The sequence below is a fragment of the Cinclus cinclus genome, chromosome 18 (assembly GCF_963662255.1).
Source record: "Cinclus cinclus chromosome 18, bCinCin1.1, whole genome shotgun sequence".
NCBI lineage: Eukaryota > Metazoa > Chordata > Aves > Passeriformes > Cinclidae > Cinclus > Cinclus cinclus.
In genome coordinates, this window is record NC_085063.1 from 12,623,046 (window position 1) to 12,638,683 (window position 15,638).

At 41.5% G+C, this 15,638-nt stretch overlaps 1 protein-coding gene across 1 annotated transcript; it reads right to left on the minus strand.

Moving 5' to 3' along the window:
* Nucleotides 1–2,510: 2,510 nt before the first annotated feature.
* On the minus strand, nucleotides 2,511–2,867 carry LOC134051296 (keratin-associated protein 21-1-like). The gene has a single exon (XM_062504969.1). It carries the CDS (start codon nucleotides 2,865–2,867, stop codon nucleotides 2,511–2,513), a length of 357 nt encoding a protein of 118 aa, XP_062360953.1.
* Nucleotides 2,868–15,638: the final 12,771 nt, after the last annotated feature.

A 15,638-nucleotide genomic window follows, 5' to 3' on the forward strand; every position in this document is an offset into this window, starting at 1 on the left:
AAAAAGGAATAGAGGTGAAAGGTTATGGAACTCATATTTTTCTACCGTCTGTGACTGTATTCGGGATTTCTTGTTATCTGCAGATATTGCTTTCAGCACAGTGACCTTTGAATAAATAGCATTGTGGTGTCCTAAAAGAAGAGAAATAAAAAGCACAGACAAATTTGAAAACCCTGGGAGGTCTGCAACTTCTTTTCCAGCTAAACTGGATACTCAGAGTAAACTTCAAATATTAAAATAGAAATCCATTAAGATCTAGAGAAGACCCACAAGAGAGTCCCTGCTTTAACTACTAATCTGCTTCTGCTTAATTCCATATGGGAAGAGTAGTTTAATTGGTGACCTTCTTGTGTGATTTTAAGAGTAAAAAATAAACTTACAGCGTATTTAGCAAATAGAGCCATGGCAGAGGGGGGAGGGAGGAAACAGAAAAACTTTTCAGAGTCTGTATAGTTGTTGGAAAGTTTTTACCCAACTTTTTCTTCTGCAAACATAAATATAGCCAACATTTTACTGCTGAAACTAACAATTTAAGCAACTTCTCATGAAAGCTTGAAGAACTGCCTTTCCCATTTATGGCACAGAGCTTGTGGTTCATATTCTTCAAATCCATCAGTCAAAATAAGGGGTAATATCTATGCATCTGCACATCCCATTATATCCTAACCTCTGGATGTAGAAATAGCATCTGAGCAGTGAAAAGCTGCTAAAGCCATTGATGAAAGCCTGTTACGGCTTGTTATGAACTCTACCTGCCTGCCTTGCTCTAGTTCTTCATTCTTTCCACATGAGCAGCTTTCGGAAGGATCACTGAGTGCGGATCCCCACGACAGTAAACTGCATTGTTTCCTGTTCCAGGCACACTTTCACATTACTCACAAACTTTCCAACTGCCAGACAAACTTTGTTATAGACCTTCTACTTCCCTTGGAATATGGCATTTGAGGCTCTGTTCAGGGCTGCTCTACATAATATGCTGTGACTAGATGCAAAACTATTTCCTTATAACATGAACTAAGCAAACACGAATTTAAGACAAATTATGCTGAACCTTGGCCTCAAGCCAGTCTTTTTGTATTATCTCATGGGAAGTTCTGATCTGAAAGTAATACTGGCAATAGGGAGAACTTCTCCTGAGATGGAAATTTGCTTTCTGTCAAGCCACAGTGGTATCAAAACCACCTGGCAAACAGGCAGGGAGCATCTCTTTTGGAGCTAGGTCTGACAGCAGAGCCCATGACCTCAGCACAGACTGTGAGTGGTTTATGCAGGGTGCAGAGAGGCTTGGGAGGGAGAGCAAACATTTTTCAGTTCATGTATCATTGCTCACGGCTCACTGCTGGGATTCTACCGAGTCAGCCAGAGCTAAAGTATTGTGGAAAATTAAATTTCCTGGGTTACTGTTTTTGGCAGTTCTAATCACATTGGACAGTTGGACACTGGAACCAACACCAAAGCTCCTCACATTAATAAGAAAAAGACATATGCTTAGTAGTGTGCTCTGGTAACTAAGGGGGGAAAAAGAAGACTTTATCCTTCCAAAACTGAAGCAGATGCTGAATATTTTTGACATCCAAAACAGTCTTTGCATCTGTGTGTAAAGTAACATGAGTCTATGCAATCAGAAAATGCATCACCTGCAGATTTCCAAGGATCCTACCTCATGTGTTTCTTTGCCATAGCTGCTCTTTCCAACAGCCTAATCAAGTGGAGTTGAACAGCAACCAAAGAAGAGAAGTAATTAGGGGGCTGGGAACTGAAAGAAAATCAGACAGGAAAAATTAATTATTCTCTAACCTTCAGTGTTCAGGAATGACAGGCCTCTGTGTTTCAGTGATCAGCTTCAAGCTAGAGAACTACAACTGCTCCATCCCTCCTGCAGCAGTGTTCAGACTGTGTGTCAGAGTCAGAGCTAAATAATGCACAGCCCAGGCTGATGGCTTGTAGAAAAGGCAAAGCTGAATTCAAAATTGGTATAAAATAGTTTTAAACTACCTCTGGTTGATGGCTGCGGGTCAGAGCAGGATTTACCTGTGTGACTGAAGTGTCTTGTCCATGAGGAAACATGTATTGCCCTGTTCCCTGTGGTATCCAACCCACACTACCAGCCTGCTCTGCCCTGCTGGCTCTAGAAGGGGAGGATGCTCCTGGTGCTCAAGCAGTGCTGTGTGGGGGTGTAGGGGTGGTGCAGGTGTGCACGTCACTGCTGTGCTGAGGAAATCCCCAAAGCAGATGTAAACTCTGGGACTGAGAATTTCTCTTTTCAAGCAAGTGGTAAAAATACGAATGCTTACTTTAAGTGACCAGCTCTTATCACCACACTTCGTTTATCGCCGTAGACTGAAGGTGCCCTTGAAGCAGCCCCTTATCCCGGGCTGTCCCATATCCCAGGCTCTCCCATGTCACAGGCTGTCCCATATCCCATGTCCCGGGCTGTCCCATGTCCCATGACCCAGGCTGTGCCATATCCCATGTCCCGGACTGTCCCATGTCACAGGCTGTCCCATATCTCATGTCCCGGGCTGTCCCATATCCCATGTCCCAGGCTGTCCCATATCCCATGTCCCGGACTGTCCCATGTCCCAGGCTGTCCCATATCTCATGTCCCAGGCTGTCCCATATCCCATGTCCCAGACTGTCCCATATCTCATGTCCCGGGCTGTCCCATGTCCCATGACCCAGGCTGTCCCATATCTCATGTCCCGGGCTGTCCCATGTCCCATGACCCAGGCTGTGCCATATCCCATGTCCCGGACTGTCCCATATCCCATGTCCCAGACTGTCCCATATCTCATGTCCCGGGCTGTCCCATATCCCATGTCCCAGGCTGTCCCATGTCCCATGACCCAGGCTGTGCCATATCCCATGTCCCGGACTGTCCCATGTCACAGGCTGTCCCATATCTCATGTCCCGGGCTGTCCCATATCTCATGTCCCAGGCTGTCCCATATCCCATGTCCCAGGCTGTCCCATATCCCATGTCCCGGACTGTCCCATGTCCCGGGCTGTCCCATATCCCATGTCCCAGGCTGTCCCATATCCCATGTCCCGGACTGTCCCATGTCACAGGCTGTCCCATATCTCATGTCCCAGGCTGTCCCATATCCCATGTCCCGGACTGTCCCATGTCCCGGGCTGTCCCATATCCCATGTCCCAGGCTGTCCCATATGCCATGTCTGTCCCGGGCTGTCCCGTGTCGCAGCTCCGTGCAGGGAGCGGAGCTGTCGGGAGGCGGCAGCGCTCCCCTGCCCACGGCTCGGGCAGCGCTGCGGAGCTCCCGGCCCGGGATCAGGTGCCCCGCGCAGCTGGAACCACCCCCGGGCATTCCTCATCGGGACTGCGCCCACTGAACTTGCTCCAGTGTTATTTGCAACACTCGAGGGCCCTCAGCGCTTTGTAAGATGGCAAGTGAGGATCTCCGTGTGACATTTCTGCGCAGTGACTCATCCTTGGACTGGTTTCAAATCAATCAATCCTTTACAGAATGAGCCCCCCACTTCAAGCTGAAGACACGTTCATCCTGTTACTCGGGAGCACCCATGAGCTGTACAGGCTTCTCAACAGAATTAAAAATCCCAGGTTCTGATGGATCAAAGTGGTGGAGGGAATGGGAGCAGTTGCCTCATGAGAGACTGCTGTGGTGATGCCCATAGTTCTCTCAGAGGAAGTACTGGGATAATTTAGATCTGAGCTGAGATGAGCAGTCATTTCAGGTTTCCTACTTAAAATATTAATAACCATAGTAATTATAATGATAATAAGCCAAATAAAATCCTTCTGTTGGAAGCTGCTGACATGGAGGCTGAATTTTCCATTATAGCAAGTTGGAAAATTTGCAGATATTTGCTTTGAAGCTCCATGTTTGAGAGTCTCCTCCCATAAAACTGGCTAAAGAAATATAATTTCTTCCATGCCCAGAATAGTGCAGGGGTCGCCAGATACTACTCTGTGGAGAAATAGAAAATGTCACCGTTGTTGACTGAGCAATGGATGTTGAGCAGGAGCTGGTAGTAAATGGAAAGGAGATTTGAAAAAAAATATTAAATAAAAAACCATAACAGACTTTATAAACTGTCATTGAGAGAGAGCAAAGCAGTGCTTCCTGTACAGAATGTTACCTAGATTAATATTTCAAAATTGTTTTCTAAAACCTTTTCTCTTTTAAATTTTTTTTCCAAATAATTGCAACAGTAATTCCAAAGAAAACCTCTTCAAACACAGAATCATTTCTGTTGTCATAGAATTTTTTGAATGCCAAATACCTGCTGAGCTAATCTTTAGAAGAACAAGAAAAGTTTGTTCTTTGTATATGTAGATTGTTTCAGGGTATTGTTTGATTTTGCTTTTGATAGGGGTCATGTTTCTGGGCTTAACTGGATAGTTTGTTTGTTCCTATTCATTAAAAGGGACCCTGCAGCTATTTGGGAGGGAGTATGGTATTACATTATTATTGCTCCAAAAAGTATGGACAAAAATGTATTGTAAAAATTCCAAGGTTTCTGGTAGGAGTTCTCTCAGTAATAAATAGTCTCAGTCTGTTGGAGTGTGGTTAATAAGCTAACATTGTGTTGTGCTAATTAGACAGATCCTTAAGGTACAGAGTTAAAGCATGCGGCTAATTCTGGGTATAAGCTTTTGATAAAACAGTTTTGTGCAATGGTTAAGGGGAGCAGCAACTTTCAGGGTCAGCTTTGCCTTTGGTCACCTTGTCCCAGCCGCTGTCACAGCACTGCACATAACAGAGCTCATGATGCTGCAGGGATCTGTGTCCCTGCTGCAGGAGCAAGTACATGGATGCTGCTAAGAGTTATTCATACCTTGGGGCAGGAGACAGAGCCCTTGGATGAGATCAGCACTGCAGACACCAACACTTCTTGTAAGATGTTCACTTATCTTGTTCTGGTTTGCATCAGGGGTGTAGGATACCTTGCAGCACTGTGCTTGATGGGCTTCACTTCTATAAAAAAGAGAATAAGTGCAATAACCTGTTCTCTCTCTTCCTTAAGCTCTGTGGTTTTCCTGCAGTGTGACATTAACTGAAGTAACTCCACTTGCACAGGAAAAGCACTGGGCAGACTCTTCCAGGATAAGGTGCTTGTGCTCTTGATTCATTGTGTCCTCCCACAGCAGAGTCCAGGGATTTCTTTTCCCTGGGAAAAACAGTGATTGTCAAGGAATTATTCCAAGAAAGTCAGTTAATGATGGGGTTGCTAACCCGTAGCAAATTCTTCTTGCTCACCTTCTGGTCAAAGCCTCATGTTTTGCAATGTTTCACTTGCTCTGAGTCCTCAGTTGGCCCTGCAGAGCCTGTGGGGCGTTGCCAGACCTGTCACTGGCCACGGTGCTTTTCCAGTGGTCAGCTTTAATCCTTCACTCCCCTGCTCAGAGGAGAGGGCAACCTGCAGACTCTCTTTACCAGGCTTTGTCTATCTTTACTCTCTGTAACTATTTAGTCATTCATAGGATTATTCCATACTGCTAATGACGTGTTTCCCTTGCACAGACTAACTTTTACATGAAAAAAACCAAAGAGATTTCGGTTTTGCTGTATTCCCGGGCAATGACAACAAAATAGTATCTGACCTCCTACAAAGTGCTCAGGAAACAGGGGGGTGCCTGAGATTATTCAGTGCTGGGATCTGCATTCCACTGGGAAGACAAAAACAACTGCCCAGGACCTCTGATCAGAATATTCGTGTTTCTAATTGGAAATTATTTTTTTTTCCCCCACTGTGACCAGAGTCACTAGGAAGAAAGTAATTCTTTTTAGGTACTTGTATTGTTATTTTGCAGCCCACCCTGTCTGATGGTACTGAATGTAAATACAGCAGACACAGAGTGTTTCACCACCACCCTCATCACCTGGATTGCTGTAGCCAGGGATAACAATATCCTGCCAGCATAATGCCAGGGAGAAGTGATGAAGCAAGCCCAGCATAACTGGGTCAAATAAATCCTTTCTGCTGAGTAATGTCTGTGCTTCAGGTCAATAAATCTTGGCTTTCATGTCATTTGGAATTTTTAATTAAAACCCTGTGTCTTCCAAGTGTTCATTAATATCTTCCCTTCATAGTTCTGACCCACATGACTCATTCCCCACCCTTGTGCACTCTAACTGTGAGCCCTGCTCAGATGTAACACCTTTCTCCTGGTGTTCTGGCAGCCTGAAGCCAAGGACAATCCAACCTCAAAGGTGGAATAGCATTTGTGGCACTTTCTCAAATAACACTGGAAAAAGGGTCATATGTTCAAAACTGTGAAGTCACTTCTAATTCTTTAATTTTTGAGGGGTTTATTCAAATTCTGAAGTCTCGAGGGCTTGGTATTTTTTCTGGTTTGAATTTTGCTTCTCCCCTCTCACTGATTTTTTTCCCCTGAACATAAAGGAAGAGTGAGTGTAAGGTATTTTGTAGTTCCTTTCTCTTTTCAGTGCCACTCTAACCACTGTCATTTCATAAACTCTGCAGTTAGAGAGCAAACAAGGGAAAAATGAAGTTGAGATAATTTAAAGCAAACCCAAAACTTTTCAAAAGCAAAGAAAAAAGCAATCTCTATTTTTACTATTTATTGCCAGCAGAATCCTGTCTTCTCTTCCTTTTACCTCACTACAGATTAAAGCCTCAGCCCTGCAGTCTGACACCATTTAGTGCCTTCCATTGCTTAGATAAGATTTTAATACTGGATATATAGTTAGCATATTAAGAATTATCATAACCAACCATTATCATAACTCTTGTTTCATTAGTGAGCAATGCTCAACATTCCATTAGAAAGCCATTGACAGCACCACATTTCTAACTTCAAGGGACCATACTTATAATTCCAAGGATTATATTTCCCTTTGAGAGTGTCTATTAGCAAATTGCACCCAGGCTATCAGTCTGACAGTGGTAAAATTCACTCAGTTTTCCGCTGAGTCTGGATATTTTGACAAATATCTTCCACTTAAACTAGTGAAAAGACAGCTCTTTACTGCCCATGACCAACTCTAAAAATCAGCATCTACTCACAGACTATGAAGGCAATTAACCACTGACACAACCTCTCTCTCAGAGCTGTTGCTGCAAGACCAGATGCTCTCCTGAAAGCACAGCTTAAGTAGAAATGCTGCAGAAAGCCCTTGGTGAAATGCCATGGCTTGTGCAATGCACTCAGACTCCCTGATTGTGCCACTTCTGTCCTTCAACATCAGCCAGAGGAGGCCTCCTGAGCTCCCTTCAGGATCTGAGCAGATGTGAGGAATAACAAACTAGCAGAAGATGGAATAAAACAACTTCTGCTACACAGAACAGACTTCAAACTAGAAGGCTAGTTATAATAAGCAAATTTATATATATTTTTATATATGTATTAAAAAATGTGTGATATCTGTTGTGACATCCAAATATCTTATTTTTATCCAGTCCTAGATGTCAATAGGACTTGGGCTGTGCCAAACACTGTGAGCTCAGAAGCTGCAGATTATTTTTTAGTCTGTTACATGTTGAAATACTAAACTTTGGAATAATTTCCCTTATTGCTGGCAAACCCCCCTTCATTTTGTCTACAGCTACAACATGGGAGTTGGTACCTTTGTCAATTCACAAATTTCCAAGATACCCAAATTCTCCCATTTACCTTGCTCTGCAATTCACGTCATGCTGTTCTCTGCATGGGATGCAAAGATTTTGATCCATGCCACATGCTGCACATCTTCCCAATGAAGCAAAACCCCTCCCGTGCTGGCTGGTACCCTGCTGACATCCCATTTCTGCTAATTAGGACCCTGAGTAGTTAGTACAAAATATAAATGTGGCAGGATTCCAAGCCGCAAAAAGAAGGGAAAGTGAGGAAAAAAATAGTTGGACAGCTAAGGGAATATGTAAATGTATTTAAAATAGATGATTCTAACTGCAGTGAACAGAAGATTTTTTTTTTTAATTCCTACTGGATGGCTTTAATCAAAAATGATAGTTCATACATCTGCTCTTTGAAGATAAGCCTGCAGTTACACAAAACACTTAAAGAAAGAAGCTGTGGTGTGCTGATGAGACCTCAAAAATTCTAACCCATGACTAGGAAGATTATAGTCTGGTTACTTCAGCAAGTTGCTAATTCTGAAATATTGGACTCAGTTACTTACCCTGTCTGAGGCATGAAAGGGATGCCTGTAGACTGTGCTGAAGCAATTAAGACATTTTAGAAATCATTAGTGAACTTTCTTGATTGAACAGGCATTTCCCCTCCAGCCTCTCCCTGACTCTTCTACAATTGTTTGACCTAGAAAAGCAGCTCTCCATCATCCTGGCATTTATTTTATAGCACAAGATAAAGATTACAAATTAAAGCAAGCCTACTTCTGGGAATGTGGGGCTCCCTTGGAAAAACAAGCTCAAGCTTCAGATGGAATCAAGGACTCCACCTTCATAAACATTATAAAATTGAATGGATTTGATTTGATTGCAGGAAAAATGAATCTGATTTGATCTCAGGAAAAGAATTTTCAGAACAGAAGTGGGCAGAATGTTAAGTCAAAGAGAAAGAATATTAACATGCCTCGTGCTGCCTGTGAGTAAGCACAATATCGGCTCACAATAGACAGTAGAATTAGTAATTAGTGTTAATTGTATTGTTGTATTGTTTAATCAAGCCAAAGAAACTTGAAAGTCTTCAATACTGAGAAGTTTTCACAAATAGGAGTCTGTTAGTATCATGGCCTGCAAAACTCCCCCTTTCTCCTGACCTTTTATGAGTGGGGATTTTCCCATCACTGTGGTCAGGTACAGGGTTAGACCTGTTGTTCTTTTTCCCTGCAAATATTCATTGGAATTGTGAGATTATATAAAGCATTTCCCTAAATTATACAACATTTTCTTTCACTTATTAGTCCTATGACTCCACAACTGTTCTAGCTTCTCAGAGTATCATCACTGCTTACTTACTGGAATATGTGTTCCATGGTACCATCCTTCCAGCTGGTACAAAGAGCATCATATTAGTTTGACCCAGCTGACCTGAGCTGTGCCCTGAATCTGCCTCCATTCAGCCATATCACAGTAGCCAATAAATATGTAGATGCTGGCACTAGAGCAGACTTGGTGCTGCTGTAAATGATCATTTAACTTCTGTTTATTGTAGATTTTCTGTGTATTTTTAAATATCGCCCTGCACTGATGCAAAAGGAGCTGATTGTTTGGTTTTGCAGGACGGTTTTGCTGCTGGTTTAGTACCCATGGGCAGTGGAAGCTCCTCATAAATGATACTCATTCCCCCTGACAACCCCATTTCAAGTCAGAAGCAAAACTATGTCAGTTGTAAACTAAAAAGAAAAAAATTAAAAATAAAAATCTGCTGTCAAGGGGAGTTGAACAGGCAAATCTCTTTGCTACATGTAAAATTAATCTTTGCATTTCTGCTGCTAGCTTGTTTTCTTATTTATGTCACACAGGGATTCTTAAATGACCTAATCTTGAATCTGGTGAATTATAGGCTGGAAGACCAAGGTGTTTATTATGCTCTGACAGAGAATGGAATGATTCAGTGTTTGTGGGGTTTCTCTTCTCCCCTGCTTTGGGGTCTGTTTGCCTCTGGTACCACCTCATTGATCATTCCTGGAATTTACCTTTCTGTAAATACTTGGAAAGGACTTTTTAATTTGTTTTTTCTTAACAACAGTATTTTTACACTGATAAGGGCAAACCCAAAACAAAGCCATGCAGGTACTTGTTTGCTCATATGAAATGTAATCCCGGGCCCAAGATTAATCTCAGATTTAGTGCTGCATCTCTACTAAAACCAAGGAGTTCAGTCTATCCCCAAATTCTGCATATGATTCCATGCTTTTGGCTTCAGTAGGCCTGCAGGGAAGGCATTTGCTAAACAGCTTAACTCAATAGAAATGTACTTAAGCATGTCCTTAATTCGTTTGCTTAAATGGAGCCAGGGCGCTTGAAGCTAATAGAAATCATTTTAATAATTTAAACTCCACTTTTAAGTTTAATACATTGCACTCATATTTAAAATTGATCTACTCAGGAATAAAAGTATTTGAGTTCAAAAATGGAAGACTAGAAAATTGTAACAGCCTGTTCAGGGAAGTGGTGGAGTCGCCATCCCAGGAGGGATTTAAAAGCCGTGTGGTTGTGGCACTTGGGGACATGGGACAGTGGTGGCTGGAATGGTTGCATTCAGTCATCTGAAGTGTCTTTTCCACCCTAAAAAATACAACAAGTCTATGCTATTAGTGCTGAGACAGCCCCAGCTCTGATGTTTTCAGGCTCACTTTTCTTCTTTGTGCAGACTCTGATCAGTCTTAACTCATTCTTGTTTTTAACTCCTTTGAAGCGATTTCTTACACTGGTACTAATGCAATTAAACTCAGTATAGCAGAAAAGGAGTATTTCCTATGAGAGAAAGACTGATGACGAAGAAAAAGATGTTTCATACTTTTTATTTAAACACTTGCTTTTGTGCTTCTTTTTCAAGTAAAGGATTTCTTTGCCGAAGCTGCCACTAAAAGACACTGTGCTGTCAGTGATTTTCCAGTTGCTTGGCCTCAGTTTGTTGTACAGAGTTTTACCAGCTGGTGTTTCCTGAAATCTACATCATCAGGTCACCAGTTCATTAATTAAAATTGCACATGTAGCCATTTGTAATTTTTCTGATAGAGACTCTTGGCCTTGCTCGTGCTCAGGGCCTTCTACGTGACACAGAGTGGGAAGGAGGCTGTCAGAATATGGCTCTGTCTCCATGGATTTCGGAACATTTTACAAATACAGGAGCTAGTCATGCTTTCTTTTTTTTTTTCTCCTGCACCAAATTTCAATACAAGTTTCGTGCCTTCAGTGAAGCTATAATATATATGTGTATTTGTGGTAAAAATACAGTTTTCCCTTTTTAAATTAAATTCCCTGTTGTGGAAAAGAAAAACATTTGCCACTCTCATTTCCCTATTTGGTTTTAAATTAAAACCCAGTGGACAGGTTTTCTCAAAAAAAACCCAAAAACAACCCAAAAACAACCCCCCCCCAAAAAACACAAACAAAAACAATGGGGAAAAGCAATTTTCCATCCAAAGATGGATCTTTTGTGATGTGTTCTGCTGGGTAATAGCATACATTTTACAAGTGACAGAGACAAGTAGAATTTACTACTTTAAAATATGAATGCTGAAGTTTTAGAAAGTGGATTTAGCAGAGCTAAAAACTTGTGCCTACAGAGTTTTATCTGGATTTACATAGTTCTCCACTGTTGTATATTATAGAATTCCATGTCATGGTCATCAGAGTTTTTTATCCAGTGCAAATCTGTCTGTAGCCAACTCTGTTCTTTGTTCAAGCTTTCCATCCACAATATTGAGGCAATTGCTCATATTCCAATTCCAAGTTCATTAGAATATCAACTATGAGGTTCATGGCCACTGCATGTACTTGGATATTTACTAATAATTTAAGCATTTCAATTAGCAAATCTTGCTCTTTGTACCCTTGCTGGGCCCTGCTGATGTGTCCTGAGGGTTTCCAAATGCTGCATTCCCAGCTCTTCCTTGGGAGGCTGGATTCTGTCTCAAGAGATGGCTGCTGCACACTGCAGCACAGTAAATTAATTTTGGTTTGCTTAATTTAGATGCTCCATTCTAGTGAGATTCAAGGTAGAATCCTTGTGAGATGCTTTGTACCCTGAACATCTGCCAAAAGCAATGGATACTGGAGTTCATTAGTGGTTCTCAGAAGGATTTAGTAACTTTGAGGATTTCTGTATAACATGATTTCTGTAGAGGAGAAACGTCTGTAAGAATGATCTGTTTCCTAAAGAACTCTGAGTTCCTTTTCCAAGACTCATTTTTGCCCTCCAATGCAGAGATTCCAGAGCTGCTACAATCCAAGCTGTTGTCCAAGGGTGTTTATCCTTCACACAACTCTCCCATGTGTGTGTTCTCACCTCAGTGTCTGAAATTTAATTTAATTTAAAGGGCAAGTGGGAACATATGTTGATGTGGTGTAGGAATGGCAAAACAATTCTTTCCTGAGCTGGCTGGTAGCTTCTCTAATTCCACAATTACAGCAAGGCAATGTATAAATCACTCCCCATAGCAAAGGAGATTGGAAGGCTGGGAAATTTATAACAAAACAAGGACCTTCTAATCAGATGTAGCCCAGAACTGTCAGAAAATAATCTCTGGCCCAAACTTTAGTTTCCAGTGCATCAAAGCCCTTTCTTGTAAGGGCAGTAGATCTTCATTTCTCTTGAGTCAAAGCAGTGAGGAACTCTCATAGATTTAATTTGCCCCATTATGTTTTTCAACTGCTCCTCAAGGGAAAGATTTGGGATGATACACATCCAAACCCCTACAAGGTTTTGCATCAGTTTTATCTAAACAAATAAGCAGTCCACATGTGTTATAAAAAACAACCCAATTACACTGGGTTGCTCTGCTGCTGATTGTTCCATACCCTGTCTTTTGTGAGCTGAGATCTTCCCTCTCCATGGATATCTGCTCTGCTATGCCATTCCAAAAGCTGCTGTTAAGCTTTGTGCATACTCCAGTATTCATTACCATGGATTTCTAATTACACTGGCATGAGCTCTGGCAGATATGTCCATATAATAATCAATAACTGTCTTTGCCACCCACCTACCACATGCATATACACTTAATATTAGAATCACCCACGGAATTAATGACTCTCTATGAGGCAGAAAAAAAAAAGAAAGCGTAACTATCTCCTGTAAAATAATCTCTTTCTTGGCATACACTGACATTGATTCACCCCAAGAGGAATATTCCTGCTGCAACTTCTATAAAGCACAGAAATTGTTCAGTAATTGCAGGGGCTGAAAATTAACATCAGGTGTCTGTAGTTTAAAACAGGATGCCATGGAAGAGGAGTGGACATTTGGGTACCTGTGCCCAACCACCATTACATAAAGGAAATGTGTAGGGATTACTTTAAAGCAGTCCTATTTTTGAGAGTTAGTATGGTGGGTGGTATGGAAGCAACAACTCCAGGCAGCCCACAGTATCTTTCTTTCATGCACTTCTTTTCTGAAGGGAATATTTGTGTTTGCAGAGTCCAAAGAACTGGCAACCGAGAGAAACCAAATTTTCTGTTGACTCGTGGGCTTTCTTTTTCAGTGCTGACTGGACCTTTCTGAGGCACCAAACCTCAGAGCACACTTGTCTGCTGTGTCCTGGAGGTGACATTGAGGTGTCTCCATGGTAAACAGTCTCCATCCCTGCTCTGTCAAAAGAATTGCCATTTTAATAGCAGGTTTGTCCAAAATGAAATGTGATGTGGTCTTCTGTCTCATATGTAGAAACCACATAATATATTTAACTGAGGATTCTGGTCTGGCAAACTTTCCGGTAGATAGTTACTGATTCTTTTGTAAACCTTTAGGACACTGATTTCTTTAGGAAAAAAAAGTCATCTAAATCTGGATGAGGCTATTTCTCCTGCTTCAGAAAAATACGAGATGGGAGAGGGGAGATGACTGCAGTTTCTCACTTGTACAAGGCTTTGGAATGTTTAAATGTCTCTGTGCACTGTCCCATAGGCAGCCTTACTGGTACTGAACATCTTTTTTAAATCTTCACTTTACACAGATTAGAATTCTGTATTTGTGGATATAAAAGTCAGAGATCCTTCAAAGTACAATCTTTATTCAGGAAAAATTTTAGAAACACATAGGGCATCCCCAATCTTTTTATAAAGCTGTAATAAATTCTTACTTCTCTCTGGACAATACTTCGACCCACTTCAAAAAATTCTTTAAATACTCCACATCAGTCACCCGGGCCTGGAAACTTGGCAGCACCCTAAGCATTAGTGATCTAAGTCTACTGCATCTAATTAAAGATGATCCCTTTCCATATTGGTGTCCCTGCTCTGGACATCTTGTTCTAGTTGCATTATCAGTTTTCAGTGTCTAGTTAGGACCAAAATCTGATTAGATTTCCCCTCAAAATCTGTTGGTTTTAACCTACTCATAGAAAGGAAATCAGGCACTTTGTTAATTAATACTGCATTATAAACCAAGGAATATTTTACTGGGCTTAATTTAGGCATCAGACAAGTTAAAATGCAGAGCTCTTTCAGCATGCAAGAAACACTGAAGTGTGTTCTATGGTGCAGCAAGCACTGGAATTAATGTTGTGCTGCTTCTCATTCTCCAGAAAGTTTAAAGTATCCAGGCAGATTAAACTGAGAAGGGAGCTGAGGAAATGCTAATTGTCCCATGTTTCTCTGGAACCCTCATTTATTTTTTTTTTTACAATTCTGAGCAAATTGTCATTAGGAATTTCTGCTGATGGGTGCACAGAAGATTTAGAGATGCTTTGTAGGAATCAAAAAGAATTCCAAAATCAATTGATTTGAGCAACAGATGAACCCACTATCTGTACCTGCCCAGTGATCTAATAAAGGTTCCTCGTCAGCAGAATTGAAAAAGTCTAATTACTGGGATGATCTTTACTTGTTTTTAAAACCTAGACCAAGGAGTTTTTGTTTTATGGAGAGCTGTGGCTGACATAATCCTGAAGTTTGCATTCAGATCAGAACTTTTGTTCTGAGAGGAGATTCCCTTCACTGGAGCTGGACCAGCCTTTGGTTTGGGTTTTGGAAATGAGCAGAGCATACGATGTTTATTTGTGAATGATGAGGCCACTGGCAGATGTAATCCTCATCTGTGCCACCCTCCCTCAGTCTCATGGACCCTCAGAAGCTCAAGGTCACCCAAAGTGTGTGGCAAGGTCAAGAACCAATCCAGTCTGACTCTGCTTTTAAGAGCTTTCCCTCAGTGCAGCCACAAGCAGCCTCCACTGGTGACAACAACTGTGGCCGTTTGTCGTCCTCGAGCCATCACTCCCTAGGGTGGGCTCTTAAACTTCTGCAGCACTCACAAAATCTCAATGGGTTCTGCCAAATGAATTAAGAGCCCTTACAGCTTCCATGCTGTGTACCGTGGATTTTGAAAAACTTGTGTCAGTAGAGCAGTAAATCTCCCGGAAGCCAGGGGAGGCAGTGAGGAAAAGAGCACGGATGGGGAGCAGTGCTGTCACGTTTGCCCAAGTGAAAACTGTAAGAAACCATTTTGGTGGGCAATTGTATAAATCAGTGATAAATAATTGAATGAACATGAACGATTTGGGAATCTTTTCCCACTGCTAAAGCCCCAAAGCAAGTCCAATAGAGTTTTTTCCTTGTGCTTCTGAAGCTGTGTTACTCTAATGATTGTTAAAATTTATATGATTTTCTGCTTTAGTTCCCCACTGGGGTAAAAAAGGGCTGGACCTATCACATTCCTGAACACTGAGTATTCCCTGTGGGAGATATTAATGTTGATGAGTCTTTTTTCTTTCATTGCCTTTCTTAAACAAGCAGGCTGAAGGATGGCACCTCTTACATTTTGTAGTGTGACAACAGATGTGTTTCTCCTGAAATGTGCAACTCAGAATTTTTTTCCAGAGCCTGGCTTAAAGATGTCATTGCACAAGCCTTTTCATTAAAAACCTGATTTTTCAAGGCTCTGTAATCTTTCTTATAAAAGCTGGATCAAGACTGGAACTGAGCATCTGGAAGGTCAATTTAGTGGTGGATATTTCCTTATTTTTCTTGGGTTTTTTTTTTGTTTTGTTTTTTTTTTTTTTTGTTTGTTT